General features: G+C 38.7%; 1 protein-coding gene across 6 annotated transcripts in view; it reads left to right on the forward strand.

Moving 5' to 3' along the window:
- Positions 1-10,958: 10,958 nt before the first annotated feature.
- The window catches only part of Grik1 (glutamate ionotropic receptor kainate type subunit 1), a 379,146-nt gene continuing 370,957 nt past the window's right edge, over positions 10,959-19,147 (forward strand). For all 6 annotated transcript variants that reach the window (XM_028875952.2, XM_028875954.2, XM_028875953.2 and 3 more), the window contains exon 1: positions 10,959-11,651. In XM_028875952.2, coding sequence (XP_028731785.1) covers positions 11,534-11,651 — 118 coding nt within the window. In that variant the 5' untranslated portion in view covers positions 10,959-11,533. The remainder of the gene's footprint in view (positions 11,652-19,147) is intronic.

Below are 19,147 nucleotides of genomic sequence, written 5' to 3' on the forward strand. Positions count from 1 at the left end.
ATTCCACTGAAACCGTGATTAGTATGTGTGCAGTAAATACAAAGAAATGTAATCAGGGGAGGTGGGACTAACTTGGTCAGCTGGAGGATGTTGCATCTTAAAGTTGAATACCAAAAAGCTGGAGGGAGATTATTTTCAAGATAAGACTCCTCTTCCTTCCCCCTACCCTCTCACCTCTCATTCTTCTTTTTAGGAATTGTTTCCTTGTGTATCCCAGGCTGATATGAAACACTTCATCTTCTTCTCGCACTTCCCCAGTTTAGTGGTATAGGTGTATTCCACCACTAGAAACATTTTTAGTATAAGTTTCTTTATCATTTATTCTGCCAAGACAGGGAGGTAACCACAGACTACACGTGACAATGAATTATTGGATCCGTTTTCTCCTTGGCTCTTTAGAGGTAACAAATGTAGTATTTCATAGCATCATTAGGACTGCAGCTTTCAATACCCCTTCTTCTCAGGTTGGAAATGATAGAAAGACCAGCCTTATGATACGAAGACATGGGATTTCAACATGCAGGCAATGGACTTTTCAATAAATCATGTCCATGCAAATCTAGGCTGCCAAATCTCATGTGAGCACCCCTTGTGAAGATGATCCATGCATACTGCCACATGTCACACAGTCTAACTCTATCAGGAAAGGATTTCAGATGCTTCACATTTAAAACTTTTCTAGATTCTGGCCCACTTAGCTCTTCCTTTGACTAATTTTAAACTATGCCTGTTTCCTACATTAATGTAACCTTGATAAAGAGGATTACAATTACTGCTGAAAGTCATTGTAACAAATAGTGTCTATGCTTGGTTAGGGTAGGACAGAAAGAAAGTTTTAAGAACCATAACCTCTGAATTATAGGTAGGAACACTGTAGGTATATGAGGATCAAAAAAAAAGGGGGGGATTCACCCCAAGAGAAAGACATGGATATTCCTGGGGGCTGGAAAAGCAAGGTGCCAAATGACAGCTTCATTGATAGACAAGAGAATTCAGTGCCAGTAGGAAAGGGGCGTGTCCATAGAGGATGTCTTCAAATAAGGTGGGAGAGCAAGTAGACGGGATTGGAAATGTAGGCAGAGAGGCTGTTAGAGGCTACAAACAGGCTAGCAGTGGATACTAAGAAATAGAACCAATGAAAGAAGTCAAAACAAGCCACAAGAAGAGGGAACTGTGTGGAGAACAGCACAGGACTTAGCTGTGCATCAGCCAGCAGAGTAGAATAAGAATTGAACCTAAAACCACAGAACAGTAAGAGAAAATCTGAAAACAAAGAATATGAATGTGCCAAAGGGTGAAAATTCCAATATCCTGTGTTCAAACTCACACTGCAATATTTCAGACTGGTAAAGCCAACAGGAACCATTTGCATACATTCTTTAAAGTGCAAGAAATAACAGGATGTAGAAGCTCCAAACAAATTAGCTGGAAGAGATGGAGAAGGCCAAGGAGTAAAGGAACAAAGAGATGCGCTGTTGATTTGCTATATTTGTATTTAGTACTGTATAACTTTTACAATTATTTGCATTCATTACTCTGATAAATAAAAATATTTTAAACGCGATGGCATTTTCTGTATGAAAGCATGAGGAAATAAATTAAACCAAGATATAATAATTAGAAATCTTGTTTAATTTATACGATTTAAATATGAAAAAGCTTAATGTGTTTTGTTGTCAGGAGACTTAAATTGGAAACCCATAAGGAACAGTGAGCTGATTAAAAATGAGAATGTTGCAATAGTTGTGAGCTTCGGTTTTAGCTTCTTAAAGTCAATTACTTCCTCTCTGACATATGTTATTTAGGGGTTCTCCATACTCATTTAATCATTCCAAAACTGAAATAATTTGAGCTTATAAAATTGCTGGAAATACTAATTGTTAAATGCTAAGTGAAAACAAACTTTAGTCAAAGACTGAATGCATTATTTAAGGACACGAGGTACACCAATTCACCATTCCTCTTTGAAATGGAATTCCATTTTTCTTTTTCATTTTTTCTATTAAATGTGTGTGTGTGTGTGTGTGTGTGTGTGTGTGTGTGTGTGTGTGTGTGTGTGAGTGTACTCACGCACACACATGGTCATGACCGCGCTTTTTCATGCCTGAACTTTTGCATGCACCCGTGCGTTCCTACACAAGTGTGTGGAGGTGCAAGGACAACTTTGAGAGTCAGATCTCATCTTTCACTCTGAGAAATCAGTGCCTATCTTCTTCCTCCTGCTTCTGCATTGCATACTCCAGGCTAGATAGCCTGGGACCATCAAGCAATTCCTCTGTCTCTCTTCCTTCTCTCTTTAGGAATGGTAGGATTACTAATATATACTCCTGTACCCAGCTCTTATACAGGTACTAGGGTTAAAATTCAGATAGCCAGCATGTGTGACAAATGATTTTATCCACTGAACCACTTTTTCATGGCCCTCACTTTGTATTAAAGCCCCTTGATTGCTTTCAGCACACCAATTATTTTATTTATATTTTATTTTTATATCTATTTTATTGTAAGTTTTATTCTGGTTATTCACTTATTCTAAATGAGATGAGATGCTCTGTCACATTTCCATACATGTATATTTTATGCTATGACCTACCCTGCTGCCTACCTAGCTTCTCTAGCCCTCTTTGGACTGAAATTTCTTTGTCATGTCACAAAGGTTCTTCAATATCTTTTTTTTTTTTTTTTTTTTTTTTTTTTTTTTTTTTTTTTTTTTTTTTTCGAGCAGTTTCTCTGTTAGCTTTTGCCTTTCTGAACTCATTGTCCAGCTGCTTGAACTCACAAGATCGCTGCTCTGCTCCGATGCTGAAAAGGTGTGCCCACCCCCGAGAATTTAAATCTAATCACCTGAAAAGTCCTGTATGACTGAGAAGCAGTAGGGCTGGACTGAAGTGGGAAGGAAGAGTTCCTTATTGTATGGTGAGAAAGATGGGGAGGGAATAACGGGATGTGTAGGAGAAGCTGCGGAAGGCCTCCCATGGCAGGAAACTCTTCCCAATGAAGTCCATGACTGTGATGAGTGGGTGGATGAGCAATGGTAAATTAGCACAGGTATCAGTGCTTGAACCGGGGTCCTGGTTTTATGTTATATTCCGAAGAACTTTCCAAGTTTACAGGGAGGCCTGGGTTCTTCTTAGATATTTCATCTGCTTGCTGCAGCATCTCCTGCTCACACTTGCAAACAGACCTTCTCTCAGGGTGAGTATATGGTTGAGACAGCTGATGTTTCTTTCAGTCTGTAATCTTCTTCTATGGCCCCTCTGAGTAATTTCTAGCTGCCATTTAAAGTGGGCTACTTCCTCAGGGTAGCCTTCCTGAACTGTTCACCTTCATCACTTCCAGCTTTCAAATTTTCTTCTCATACTTTTTTCTGTCTCCTTTATGGAACTTACCCTCTGACTCTTAAGTGATTATCACGTCAGTAAAATGGGTAGTTTTATAATAATGAATTCCTCAAACGCCATGATGATTGAACCAGTACAGCTTGTATGTCACATATAACAAGAGTTTGGTAACTGTTAGTTCTCAATTTAAAGAAGCTAGACATGAAAGAAAGGATGCACTATCAGCTCTGTAGTGTGAGTCCACAGAGATCATTCTTTACTTATAGGTAAGCATGTCCATCTAGCCATTTCCCCTTTCAATATAGTACTCAATAACTTGTACAAGGTATTAAATAGTTCATTATAAAATATAAAGAGTGTAGTATTACATGATTTGCCTGACTATAGGTTAATTCAAGTGTTCTGGACACATTAATATATCTTAGACTAAGTTCTGAAGTTCAGAAGGGTAAGAGTGTTAAACTCTTTATCACCTTCCGATATCAGGACACAAGTCCATTAGAAGTTGAATGACAAATGTATTTATACTGTCTCAAAATTGATAAAGACCAAATTGTATTGTTCAAAGTCAAGACTGTGGTGACATGCAGGGAATGGAGCCCCAGGTCTGTATGGTACTCTGTTTCCCACCTTGGTTGGTGATTAAATGATATGCACACTCCAGCAAGTCAGTCTTGAGCTCTACACTTAAAATGTGTATATTTATACTTTGAAAACTTGTAGAAATAACTATTACTATCACAGACAAAACTGACAATTACATATTTACATTGCAAATTGTTCCCTAGAGCAGGATGCTCTGATCTTTTTCAACATTTTACATTTAGTTTCCATCAGAGGAATTTTTACCTGTCCCTGAATTTGTCAAGTGTTTACCAATAAAAGTTTATAAAACATTATTTGAAATAAATTATTTGATAGATGTATCTACCATTTTTAACAATTTTGCATCCTAATAAAGTAGATGAACTTTTTTGTTTACATAAGTATATTTTTGGTAGCTTAGGGGTAGAGCATTTGTCTAGCATGAGAGGCCCTACATTCCACCTTCAGGACAGCAAAGATAAATTAGTTAAACCTTGGCTGTTATTTTGCATAGAAGAACATAGAGTATCTTCATAAGTTTGGAGTGCTGTTTGACACTTGATTGATTTTATGAACATCAATGCTGAGAATACCACTTTTCATAAACATAGCACAAAATAGTAGAAATATGTGTAGCATCATAATTTAAAACATTTTCCCAATGCCTAGCCAATATTTATTAACAAATTGGGTTTTGTCAAACATAAGCCAGCAACTCAAAGAGCAGTTTTTCAAAGCAAATGTTCAAACACAATTAAAATCCAAAGATATACTAGCTTCATACTTACATGCTGAGAAATGACAATAATAAACTCTTAAAAAGTCTTTGTTTTCCATAATTAAAAGATCATATTCCTGTAAGAACAGTTCACAGCATACAGTAGTCTTGAATCTGTCTGAGTTAGTTGTTTGGGGCAGAGTTTCTTAGCATCAGGTGACATGTTGGAATGTATAATGTACATGATGTGTTCAGAATCAAGAGTACAGTGTAGTTGCAGAATATAATACCGATGAGCAAGCTTTGCCAAAGACACCCCAGATTCTCATGTCTTGGATTTTTAAATTCTGGCTGTTATGTTTCCAGAAATCTTTTATTATTGTTGACAAAAATGTTTGCAGCACCAAGTCTCATACACAAGCCTGAGTATAAGAAACTGTTCAAGATGATGCACTCTATGAGAGCAAGCACAGTGTAGATCCGTTCTAATTCCTAAGATGGTCTGTAAGGCAGACCAGAGATACACATAAGCTAAGACTGCCTGTAGCCTTATTTTCAAAACCCTCAGAAGTTTCTCACTTGTGGGGACTGAAAATCAGTTCTCACAACAGCCCACAAGTCATCAGCTAACTCACTCAATTCATCCTGACTGTGTCTGTCCCACACACAACTATCCAGTCCAAATGGAATGAGAGTTAGTGATAATACTACATCGTAAATAAACTCATGCCCGCTTCAGATACTTTTTCAATGACTAATCTTATATTATTTGAATATTAATTTAATTTGAACATACTCTAAACAACAGAGTAATCCACATCTAATTCTAGCTCCACCATTCAGCTGTGAATTTTCTGACAATCTGTTTGCCCTCTTGGTGCATTTGTTTTCTTCACTTTAAGACTTGTATAATAGCAGTACTTACTTTTTAAGACTGAATAAGCAAGTCAACACATATAAAAGCAACATAATTGTCCATGGCATATATCACAAGAAAAATGTGATAGGATCATTTTTTGAGATAAGGCCTCACTATGTAGCTATGGAACTTTGTTATGTAGACTAGGCCAACCTTGAATCCATAAATATCCACTGTCTTCTGCCCCCAGAATGCTGGTACCACAGGCATGTGTTACCATGCCAAGCTGAATACACTCGTTGTTTTAAGAAAAAGATTATTTTATTTATCAACAGGAGAGAACAGAAATTAGAATCCTCACAAATTTATGCCATTCATACTGACTCTTAAAGGCTAGCCTCTTCTTGGTTATGAAAGCAGAGTATTAGTCAAAATTACTCAGGCCATGACTGAAGCAATGAAGTCTTAAAGGCATGTCTAAAACACTGGACTCTGGTCAGTGGCTTCCAGGGAGCATTGGGACACAGAGTGCCAGGCCTCACCATGTCCATTCTTACTTGCCAATGAGCTCCATTTATTCATGGAAGTAGCGAAGTGTCAACTTGATTAGGACTGTCCATGTGGCTCCATTTCTTTACATTGCTGAGATGTTACAACAAATGCAAAGGTATGAATAAACAACATGCTTTTTTTTTCTTTCAGAGATTTCAGTACAGCTGCTTCCTACCATGCTTTGAAAAACTCAGCAGAGTATATAAGGAAATTATAGTAAAACTTTTAAGGTATGTGTATTGATAAACATAATGTGGAAAAATGAAATGTTGAGGAGAAAACTACTCTGCACAGTGTTTTGTTGAAATCTAAAGAAACACACTGAAGATTATAGTCAAGATTTCCTAGATATGGCATGCTATATTCATAATCTGAAGATAACAATAAATATTAAACTCATCGATGTAGATGAATAAAATTAAAATAGAATTGTAGCTTATGACTCATTTTTTTCAAGCACAGCTATAGATATTGACTGTAGGCTACATGATTTGTGAGGTATATATTATTTATTCACCTATGTATTTGTTTGATGAGTATTAACCCGGCCCCACCTTGATGCCAGACATAGTACTGGACCCTGGAGTTCTGGGTAAACAGCAGAAAAAAGAGTTCAATATTTAATAGAATAAATAAAACGATTAGAGAGTTGGTAGTAAGCATGATGGAACTGAGCAGAATATCGCATAGGGCAATAGAGGAGGCAGTTTAAGTCAAATAAACAGCATAACTAGAAAAAAGAAAACCAGGGAAGGGGACATAGAACAGTATGCAATCACAAAGCGGTTGGAAGATCATAATTACTTGTGCTAGTGTAGTGGTTCCAACAAGGTGATTTTGTACTTTAGCACCCTTTGACGCTGTCTGTAGATATTGTTGGTTGTAACTAAGGAGGAAGTACTACTGACATCTAGTGGAGAGAGTATGGGAAAGTGGTTTTATGATCTGAAATGCACAGGACAGCTTCCACAGCCACGAGTTTCTGTTCCAAAGTGTTCAGAGTTTTGAAGTTGGAAAGCCCTAGGCTACTGTAATAGCAGTAAAGTTACAGAGAAGTAGATTAAAGACATGGCTTAGAACCTAACCCAGTAACATATGAAAATCAACTGCATAGCAACGGGAAACTGCAAGGGCAAATCAAGAGTGACCTCCAAATCTCCAGTTTTGATAGCTGGATGGATGGCTGTACTCGCATTGAAATGAGGATGAGATGCTGTGCCATTTGCAAGTGGTGGCTAAAGCTGCCTGTGAGAATTGGCAGTTGATGAAGAGGATTTGAGCAGAGAAAAGATTTGGAACCTTGGCTTAAACTGTGTTTAACATCATAAAAACACATGACATCACTTTGTATTAAAAAAGAAGAAGAAAGATGTAGCCAAAAATATGGGGCTTTCATCCTAAAGCAATGACACATTCCTAGGAAGCTCCAAAAACCACTTGATGTTTTGCAGAGAGTGCCCTGGTTAATATTGTAAGTACCTTCAAGTGCACTCACCACATTTAGAAAACGTAGTTATAGCATTTAGCTCCTTAATTTACTGTAAGATTTTTTTTTTTTGCACCTAGTCATCATCTAGAAGTTCAGTGTTTGAAAATGGATCCGCATTTAAGTGATGTCTCCAACCTTCCTAGGAAGCACAATACTGTGTTCATATGGTGATGCTTTGTTATCAGCCACGGTACCTGATTCAAAGCATAAGACTGAGATTTGAGAATGGGAGAGGATGCACTCCACTGATCACTTTTGATTTTTAGGAGGACACTGTGACCACCATGACCATTTTGAGATGAAAAATGTAACTAGATTCATGGATTCACAGAATCCATTACTTCTGAAAAGCACAGAACAAATTAGCAGCAGCTGACAACCACTCATGAGGAACTCAGCACCACAAGACTGCGTGCATGACTAGCAGAGAGAAGCATTTTAACAAGGAGATAAATTTCTGTGTTGAGCTTTACAGTATCCTACAGGCGATACTGAAAGGTAACATAAGTGAGCCATGTATTTTTTAAGAATCCTGCAGAATCCAATTTCTCTCTAACAATGAGAAGGGAAAATTCACTCATACCTTAAAGGTTGTGTGCTTGAAAAGTAGTAAAATTTACTTAAATAGTGTTTGGACACAGAGAACAGTTACTATTATCATACTATTAATTAGGCCAGTTTTCTTAACTTATTTTTCAGCACACAAAAATGTCTTGTTCATCTTCCTCTGGGACTGTTTACACTAAAAAAAAAAAAATGTAATGTAGGTATGGAGTCCTTGAGCCAAAATGTAACCAGCAGAAAAGAAATCATATACCGAGTAATAAAGGTTGTGGGAAATAATTACTATATGTGTCGTAGTGTTTCAATGGTCCTTTTGTATTATTATTACTTTCTTTTTATACATAAGGATATTATAGCTTGGAGTGTGTACTAGTCAGACAGATTAGGGTGTGCTGAGTAACAAGTATGTTATAATCATACAGAATGAGAACCTAAAGTTAAGTTGTCACTGCTTTACATGTTTGCTGTCCGTGTGATTATCCAGAACACTTTTCCCACAAGAGATGACTGTGGCATTGATGTCACTTCCATCTAGATCTTTAGAAGTTTGGTTTTCTGGCTTTTTTTTCAAATGGATATTAGAACACAGGAGGACCAAGTGGGAATACTCTTTCCCTGTCACTGTAGCATAATACTGCCACACATATTCCCTTGACTATCATTACAGGATTCTTCTAAAAGAAAAGGTATAGTCTGTGAAAGCCAAGGTAAGGAGAAGTCTAGACATGAGTAAGCACACACAAGCTGCTAGTGAGAGTTTTTTTTTTTAAAGAAATTATCAAACTTGAAGGAAAAATAAAAACTAGAATATGTTAGAACCTAGACCAAAGCAGGTGCTCAGAAGCCAACTGAATTCTCGACCTTGCATTCCCAAGACTTGTTACACATCACACCCACTATTCCTTGGATTTGGATACCCAAGAAAAGATAAATGACTCGATATGCTTAATAAAAATCTCAAGTTTAAAAATAAGTTGATAGCTTTTTTTTTTTTTTTTTTTTTTTAATTCTTGCTTTAAGAAATATTTACTAGTCGTTCATTTAAGGATCAATAAATTAACAACCCTTTACAAACTCCTAAATGAGGTCAGGTTCCTTCTTTTGTTTGTACCTACAGTATGCTTTTCTAACATTGATGTTTTTTAATGTTGGAGAGAGAACCCAGAGCTTTATGTCTACCAAGTAGGAACTCTACCACTGAGCTGTATCAACAGAACCCACATTTCTTTAAAGGTTATGTGCTTCCTGCTAGCAGGAACTATATTCCTGCTGTGTGTTCATGGCTGGGCACAATGTTTCACAGGAAGTAGGTCCTGAAAAGGTTCATTTCATGAGTGGATAGATGGATGAATGAATGGGTGGATGGATGAGTGGATGATTGGATGGATGGATGATGGATGGATGGATGATGGATGGATGGATGGATGAGTGGATGGATGGGTGGATGGATGGATGGATGTAGAGTATGGCTGTCTTCTGAGACAGATCATATCATTGTATGATTTGATCTGGTTTTAGAAATGATCTAAAATAAGTTGACTTTGATTTTTCTTCTCCAGTTTCCATCTACTATTTTTACTTTTGCATTTCTTCTCCTTTAGCCAACACTAAGAAAGTCCCCTCTCTTCAATACAAGAAATTGAAGTTTCTGCAAATAGCTACCTATGTCCTTGATCCTTTTCATTAGTAAGGTGAACCACAAATCTGTACAAATGATTTTCTTATCCGAGTGTATGTTCTATTTCCTCAACTCTGATCCACAAAAATTGAGAACTATACACATGCAGTGTGACCTACTAGCTTCCAGCAGTGACACTACAGCCTCCCTGGAAGAGACAGTGTGTTTTTCTCATGATGGGTTCTTTGACAAACATAGTCTCTGCCACCAGGTACAAACTACCCAATATGCATTTGTGGAATAAATGAATTGTAAGATACTGCATTTATAATTTTTCATATTCTAGGCTCATATAACTATGGGCGTTTCATTTATGAATTAACTCAATTTATATCAACTTTCCAAATCCCTACTTGGGGGAGGGGGAAGCACCTTGAGGTGCTCATACAGAACCAGCAAACATTTATATGGAACATTCTCCCAGAAAGCTCAAAGGAAATTAAGCCAACAGGAGCAAATGCTGATTTCCCCAGGGAAGTGTCCTTGTCCTTCTACAGAGAAATGGTCTCTAAACCTACATTGTTAGAATAGCCTATTTCCAGTGTTCAAATGTGACAGCCAAAAGAAATTAAGAAAAGCAGCGTGCCTGAAACTGCCTCGTTCTCAGTCCTGCGCTTGTAAATGGAAGCAATTTTCAAGACATTATATCGGGTCCAGATAGGAAGAGTCGCTACAATCTTAAAAGACTGAAGGGTACCCATTTCTCCTTCTTCCTCCTTCTTTCCCTGTCTCTTCATTCTTGTTAGAGTTAAAAATTAAAACTCTGATAATTTCTTAAATCTCTCCTTCGGAGGATGTGATTTCCTATCACGTGCTAGTCATCTCTGAGACCCCCGCAGAGGCGCCTGGGGATAAGGCTGTCATTCACGGAGAGCAGAACTCCCTCTGCCTAGGGACTAATGGGTTAGATTTAATCTGTCATGGGGATGCAAGACTCAATGTACTTTCCAGCACCACAGCGCAAAGTTGAAGAGTGACTGCATGTGTGCGTGCATGGTGTAAGTGTGTGTGTGTGTGTTTGTGTGTGTGTGTGTGTGTGTGTGTGTGTGTGTGTGTGTGTGTGTGTGGTGTGTCCGCAGGCGCGTGCGCATATGCACGCGGTTGTGTGAGTGTGTCTGGCTGGGTTAGTAGGGTTGGCCGGGGCCGGCAGTAAATAAAGGGTGGGGCCAAGAGGGGAGGAGGGAAGCAGGACGGAGAAAGAAGCCAAAGCAGGGCTTGTATCCCAGTTAACCTGCTGGAGCTCATCCTGCTTGTTCTGAGCGCTGCACCAACTCACCCAGTTCCCTCTTTCCTTGGATGTCTTCTTCCCCCCTTTCTCTCCTTTTCTCACTGCACCCTGCATTCTCTACCCACTCCCCCACCCATCATTTCTGCATCTGACCAGAGGACGAATGAGGGAGACGTTCCAGCAAATCGAGGTAGCAACTTTCCTCAGCTGGTTTCTGAGCTCCAAGAGCGGGTTCCTGCTGATTCTTGGAGGTATGCAGCCCATGGAGGAGGAGGAGGGAGAGCAGTGATGGGCTAAGGACCAGTGCGGTGCACGAAGCCCCAAGCAGCTCAGTCTCACAAGCCCGCTCCACGTCCCCACGCGGGTTCCCTCCATCTCGCTCTCCTGAGAGCAGAGAGCGCGCAGCGTGCAGCCTGAGAGCATCCAGGGAGGATGAGGTGGGGACCCAGCCCAAGTTGGGTGCATCTCGAGGGCGTGAGGCCACGACTGTGTCTCGGCATGAATTAAGAAGCTTGGAAGATGGAGCGCGGCACAGTCCTCATCCAGCCCGGGCTCTGGACCAGGGACACCAGCTGGACACTCCTCTATTTCCTGTGCTACATCCTCCCTCAGACCGCCCCGCAAGTGCTCAGGATCGGTGAGTGAGCCCGTGGAAGCGCTCTACGCTGTCGGATCCAGGGGTCCTTATAGCTCCCCGTGGCCGGCGAGGGCGCAGCGGGTCCGGGCAAGATAGCGCGCGCGCGCTGGCACTGGTGAGGGGACAGGAGCTGCGGGGTGGTGGGGATCAGTGTGCACCCAAAGCTCCACAACAAAGTGGGAGTCGCATCACTGCTTCCCTCCTGGCAGGTGCCAGGCTTTCCCGGAATGTATGGTTGGCGGGTTTTTCAATCTGAGATACAAGATTCTGAGCGGAGTGCTCAGATCCAGGCTCCATTGGGCTGGCTCCTACTCTGGGCATCAGATTGCACGCACCTATGACCACCTGAATTGAGTGATTGAGGGGGTGATGTGAGATCTCTCTTCTAGATGCCTAAGTGGAAGTCCATCAGTCCGCCAGTCCGGGTTACACTCAAGCATGTCAGAACCTTTAAGAATAGAATCACTCACCCACTGGCATCATGGGAATATAGCAAAGCCCGTTAGCTCAGAGCCTCTAAGTTTTTATCTCTAAATTGGATGTTTCTGTATGGAGTCTGGGAAGTCTGGAGGTGTCCACTGGAGAGAGTCTGAGAGTGCGAGGAGCTGGAAGGATGGTCATTAAACACTAAAGTTTCTCTTCCCAATCCTACCCACCTGCCAGCCACTCAACAGCATCTAATCACCAAGCCAGATAACTTCCTGGGAGAGGTGAGGCTTAGATCTCCAAAGAGATTAAAAAGAGACTACGGGAACTACTTGGGTTTCACAAAAGAACAAACAGTCAGCATCACTACCAGAAAGGCCCGCGTGGACTCATGTACCTGAATGCAGACCCTCACTACCAGGATTTGGTCGGTAGAGGTCTGGGCTTTGAGCACTGACTCTCAACTTTTCCTTTCCAACTAATATGGGTTCTCTACTTCAGTTTTCAGAGTGCCTTCTTAGTTCTTGTTCTTATTAGTGATGATCACAGGGAGAGCCATAGGTGAAATGTGGACAGCCGACACGTGTCTGTCAGCTTCTCCCATCTCTCACATAGCAAAGAAAAGAAGAAACCCTAGGTTTCTAACCCATACTCTTTCTAGGAATTGACTGAGTGTGAGGACAGCTTTCGAAAGAATTCAAAGAGTTCATAGCGAGGCTCCTGAGGAGTTCATGTCCCTCAGTCACTACACTAGTACTGCTCTTCAATGAGTGAGCCCCTTATAAAAACTCGATCTTCTGCTTGCTTATTTGCTTGTGTCACTGAGTATGATGGACTCCCCCGTCCCCTGCAAATAAGCTTACTGCTTGAAGGGTATTTTCTTTAGACACATGAAGTTTAGTTTTTAAGGAAAGGAAAAATTCCAAATACTAACTTTACATGTTTCGTCTAGACTATGGAGGAAAATATGCATTTATTCTATCTTTAGACCCTATAGTGGTAGATTTCCAAACATTTTTTAAAAGAATAGTGATTCATTATAACTGAAACAATCTTTGCCCAAGATATATTCAAGCCTGGACTTTGGATGCAATCAAAGATGCTTAATTTAGTAGAACAATAATGAATAGAATACAAAGTAATGAAAATGTGTAATGATTTCCAGTGATTATTAACTCAATTGGTGTTTTGCTTTTGAGTTGCACATTTTGAAAATGGCATCCCCGTGTTAGAAATGGCTCTGCCAAGTCCTAAACAATCACAATCAACCATTTGAAAGTTGTTTTCAAAAATGAAAGCAACCAGCATCATTCACTGACCTTATGATTCACACCTCGAAATAATCAAAGTTCGTTCCTTTAAATGTGAGCTAGAATGCGTGAAGCAACATTGCACGTACTACTGATGTTTATATACAGCACACAGTTCCCTTCTCTGACCCTGTGTGACCTGTTGTTGGCCTGGGCACTAACACTCTCTATGTAAGGACCCACACATAGCTTTTAAGTGAAAAATTCAGCACCATAGAAACCAGCTTTATTGCAGAGGAAAACCTGCCTTTTACAGCTGCTTTCTTGTCAGTCAATCCCAATGTTGAATGCAAAATATCAGAGGAGCAGGGGAAGTAGACAACACTCTGTGAGAGGAAATAAAATTGTGTTTGTTTTCTTCTCTTGTTCTCTTCCTAACCAACTATCAAGTGCCCAGTCAACCAGCAAATAGGGACTCTGGATTTTCAACTTGCATTGTTCTTCAATAACTTGAAATATCTTGAAGTAAAGTTCAAGATAAACAATAGACACTTTTAATTGCCTTTATATGGAGAAACAAATGTCATCAATGCGTAGCTTTGTTGGAGTACCTGCTTAAACTTTAGCTACTGAGAAAAGTGTAAATTTAGGATAAAATTCACACACACTATTTTAGAAGTTACTGAAATGAATGCATGGCGGGCTCTAGCATGTATGTACTGTGAATATGCCTTGGAATACCATTGTATGGTTAGTAATCTTATGTAAAACTGAAAAATCCCAAAGGGGACCCTATAGAGTGTAGTACCCTAATTATCACTATCCCATTTTCACAGCATCTTACAGAGGAGGAACATAGAGTAACTGGGAAATCTGTGCACTTGCTGGTGTAATTTCAGCCTTTTTGTGTATGCCAACATACATCAAGAAGCAGTTAGCTATCATATACATTTAAGTTGACCTGTGAGCCCCACATCATAGACATCCTCTAAAATACCCAAATTTAGTGCATTGTCATTAGTGGGGAAATACCCCGCATGTGCGTACATAAAGCAGAAGTGCCATTTCTATTAGGAACAGAAAGATTTATTTACTAATACATTTAGCCCATCATTTCAGCACACAGCATAAACATGACAGGAAAGCATATGATTAAGGGTGGCCAAGTGTCCTGAAACAGCACCTGGTGGAATAAGTGTAGGCTTGGACCCCACCACCATCTCTTGCTGGGTGTGTGTCTCAGTGAGAGTTAGCCAATCTCAGCAGGCTTTTGTAATTGTATCTGAGAAATCAAATTAAAACTAATGGGAGCCTCAGAGTCCCATTAATAAGATTAATAGAAACAGAACATGAAATGGAATATGAGAGGTCCTTAAGAAGTAACTGGGTATCATTCATGTTATTGCTGTTGTGTGCTTTCAACTTTTTTATTATTGACATTTTCTTTATGATCATGGATTTAAAATTTAATGTGCTCTGTTTTTCTAAAACATTTAGTACTTCCGAGTCTAAACCCCACACTTGGAACTCTTGGTATTGGCATCTGATCTTCCTACTTCACACAGGGTAGTCAAATACCAGTTATGCAGATTACAATAAAGCAATTACCTTACAAGCACACCATGTGGTTAAATATCCCATATAAAGAAAGAAATTGGCATAAGTATATGAGTATGTAGAAATCTGTAGTCGGTATATAATTCTTCAGGTTCCTGTATTCCTTTTAAGAGGCCCAAATAATTTTATGTCAATTGTTTACTTTCTCTGAAGTATCATTTTGAAAAGACCTTAACACAACTGTACTCAAAGTTCCCACTTGGTTTGTATTGTCTGTGCTTTTGCTTCAGTGAAGTTCAGCATAAACACCAAATATTTTAAATTGCCCTTATTTGGAGGAGGCATTCAAATAGTGGAAACAAATAAAAACACCTGTCTCTATTCTTTAATCTCTTGATTCTTTTATTGAGTTAATATTCTTCATTCAATACATATCTAACAAATTATTCTCTAGTATGATACACACATAATTGCCAGTGCAATAAATACAACAGTAAACAAAAAGGATAGACTTAGTATCCCTTGAAGCTTACATTGTGGTAATTTAAAAAAATCTATTATTATTTAAATTTTTTTCAAACTCTTACTATTTTTCAAATATAATTTTGGATAATTTTCAGTTCATATACTGCAACTGATTTACCTTAATTCGCAGATAAGAAGGATCACATTAAGGCCCACAAATGCATAGAGTGTATGCAGTTTATGTTGCCAAACCTGAAAAGGGAGGCTAGAGGTTAACGGAGAACTGATCCTGTTTTAAAAGATCTGCTTGGCTTAGACAGATTCACACTTGGAGAGGCACTGGACTTTGGGAAGCTTGTTGGCCCTCACACTAAGTTGAAATCCCCAGCTAGCCCTCAAAAGAATTGTGAAGGTCTGTGTCAACTTAAAAAATAATATAGTTCCTCACTGGTCATAACACTCTCCCAAAATCAACAGATCATTTGCCTTACAATTCTCTCAATATCATTTGCTTTTAAGGCCAGTATTGATTTTGCAAGCCTGATGTTTATACCATGTACCTCTCAACTTTAGTTTCTTTTCTGTGATTTGTGATCTCTGATTTTCATTGAGAAAAAGTGTGGTTTGGTGACTTTGACTAAGTTATACTGCTAATTGTTAGAAATGTGGGAATGGCATTTAGTTTTAAGTATCTTGCATTAAACTCCAGTGTACTGTGTATGGATCTATGTATGCTCTTGCATATCTGCATATATCACGCTGCAATCAAATATAGGAGAAGTAGACTGTTCCTTTTCATTGTTTGGAGATGTCTGACAATGAATATGGCTTATATTTGATGTTGCTAGCAGCAAGGAAACATGTTCCCTTTAGGAAACATTCTACAAATGTAATCAGGTTGGAAAGGAAATATGGCATCTATGCCTAGAAAACATTGCTTTAGCTTGTTGCAACGTTCATGGCAGTGGTTCTGGAGGACAGCAATGGAGACAGTAGTAGCAGACCCACAGCATTCCTCATTTTCCATCTTCTTTATTACCCATATCATACAGAGAATATTATCCATGTCCTGAAGGTTTGTAAAAATCTATTTGCATCAGAAGACAGAGTGATGAAGAAATCCAAGTAGAAGGAGAGTCATAGATCTGTTATTTTACCACTGATCTAACACCAGAAGATCAATTACAGACATGTGGATTTGATGTGAAGGTGAATTGTGGTAATACCTGTAAAGTACATATGACGTAGAACTCAATAAAGACCCTTCCACACTTTCTCTGTTATGTAGCAAGACAGGAGGTCCCTATGCTAGAAAGATCTTCTTCTTTGACCTACTGTGTGAAATTGCCTTGCTTAAGGAATAAGGAAGTGTATTTGTATAGTACAAATACATTGAAACCTTTAGGGGGAAAAAAACCCATAAAATCACTTTTCTTCTGTTTAAACCTAAATCAACCCCATTTTTACTGTCAGAGTGTTCTTAATGAATCACAGGTATCAATGTTCAACTAAATTCATGAATCCAGAACATGGTAAAACAAAAAACACTGACTAAAACACTAAGATTTCAGCACTTCTAAAACTCACAGGACCAAAACCTTGCTGTTTCTTGAATCTAAGTCATGTTCTGCCCTTCTTTATATGATGCATTTTTATAGAGACTCTAAAGGAGGTTTAAAGACTAATGTTCATTGTGACTTATGACTGAAAATACATATTTTGATTTTTAAATTACTTATTTACTTACTGGAGTAGGGTATGTACATAGTATTCTGGGAGTATGGAGATCAGAAGACAACTTACATCTCTCCTGCCACCATATGTGTCCCGGTAAATCTAACTCAGGTAGTTTATTTCCTAGAAATCTGATGATTAATTGTTATTAATTTGGAGAATGGAATATCATTATAACTTACTATTTTCATTTAACAGTACAAAAGAGAATGGATTAAAGTGAATTATTTAATATACTGAACAAATTCAAGAACAGTCCATGTTAAGGCAGAACATCCATTTTATTTAATGGCTGACTAAAGCTCAATCTGTACAGAGCTTATTATATACACACATGGACTCCCTAGCTCTTCCAACCTAGAAGACTTGAAACAATGACATCCCAGTAGCTTCCTGTGAAACTAACACTCAGGACTCCTGAGAGCCAGAGATGGTTCTAGAACTAGTGATGGAAATCAATACACTACTGCTGAAATACCTCCTAGTGACAGGGGATAAGAAGGTGTTTTCCCAAGCAAGCCCCACTGATGTTGTGTTTAAAGAAGAGGAAAGCCAACTGGCTGGTCTCTGGTGTGTCTGCACTAGTGTGGGAAACAGAAGTAAGGAAATGGGGAGAAGAGTCAAGTTTCCCAAGGGAAAGAGAAAAAAGAAAGCAAATGATAGGGGTCATTGTCTCCAGTGATAAAGACTTGATGGTATTTGCACTTGATATGGTATGCTACAAAAGGAACCTTGACTACCTGGTCTTTATTCCTCATGTCAATCATGATAAAAAACAGCCAGCAAATTCCAGTAGAAGGCCCTCATTCTAATAACCAGCTAATACTCTTCAGGAGTGCCAAGGTTATAGAACATAAAACACAGTCAGACTACAGAGAAGCTAAGGATACACAGTGAGAAAATGTGAGAAGCGCCATCCGCTTAAGACCTCAGAGCAGAAAATTATGTGAGGTAAAATCTAAGCAGTTTGAATTAAAAAAAAAAATCAACATTTCTTTTCTTTCTTTTTTTTTTTTATTTTACATACAAGCATAGTTTCTCTACCCTCCCCTTCACCTCCCCCCTCTACTCCAGCCCCACTCTTCAGAGAGGGTAAGGCCTCCCTGGGGAGTCAATGATGTCTGGCATATCAAGTTTGGGTAGGACCAAGCCCCTTCCCCCTGCATCATGGCTGAGCAAGATATCCCTCTATAGGGAATGGGCTCCAAAATGTCACTTCTTAATAATAACATATTGCTAGTGGCTCCTTAATTTTGACAAATATGAAGTAGTAGTTTATAATGTAAATAGCAAGAGATATTGGGTGGTGCAGATGAGAATTCTGTGAGCTATTTTCTCAGTGTCTCAATAAATTAAAACCTCGTAAGAAGTAAAATGCATTTAAAACTAAAAAAAATCTCAAAACATATAAGGGCTTCTGTTGTTTGCTTCCTCACAGTATGTGAAGATCTGTAAGTAAATGTATTAAGGGAAATAGAATAAATATTGTGTTCTATTTAGTATGCTATATAGTGAGTTTTCCAAGAATTTCACTAAAATAAAGACAAACAGTTAATGTTAGAGAATCACTAACAAAATAAGCTTTGTATAAAACTGCTACAGACGAAAGTGTCTACATATCTTCCTTAGAATTCTGCAAATAGATTATGGAAAATCAGGCATTAACTGCTTCTACCCATTAACGTCTTGGTTTTCAACTATTATATGGTTTTTTATACTTAATTAAATGTAATTTAACTATGAATATTGATTCAGGCATTGCAACACACTCTGTTAAAGACATTTAGTGCTGATGTCCTTGAATGGAAACTTACAGCAATCTGTTTGCAAGAATTCCTTTCTTAGCAAAATAGCTTAAATATGCCTTTAAAAATCAATACTCAATTCCCAGAGCCGATAAAGCACTTCATAATTCATATTGGAAAAGGATAGTGAAAAATCAGGTCTGTTTTTTTTAATGAAAACTCAATTGCAACTTTTAAGGTTCATTTTTCTTACTTTTATTTTATTGTATTGTGTGTAATATGTGCAGAGATCTACATAGATGTGTGTGTGTGTGTGTGC

The sequence above is a fragment of the Peromyscus leucopus genome, chromosome 12 (genome assembly GCF_004664715.2).
Source record: "Peromyscus leucopus breed LL Stock chromosome 12, UCI_PerLeu_2.1, whole genome shotgun sequence".
Taxonomy (NCBI): Eukaryota; Metazoa; Chordata; class Mammalia; order Rodentia; family Cricetidae; genus Peromyscus; species Peromyscus leucopus.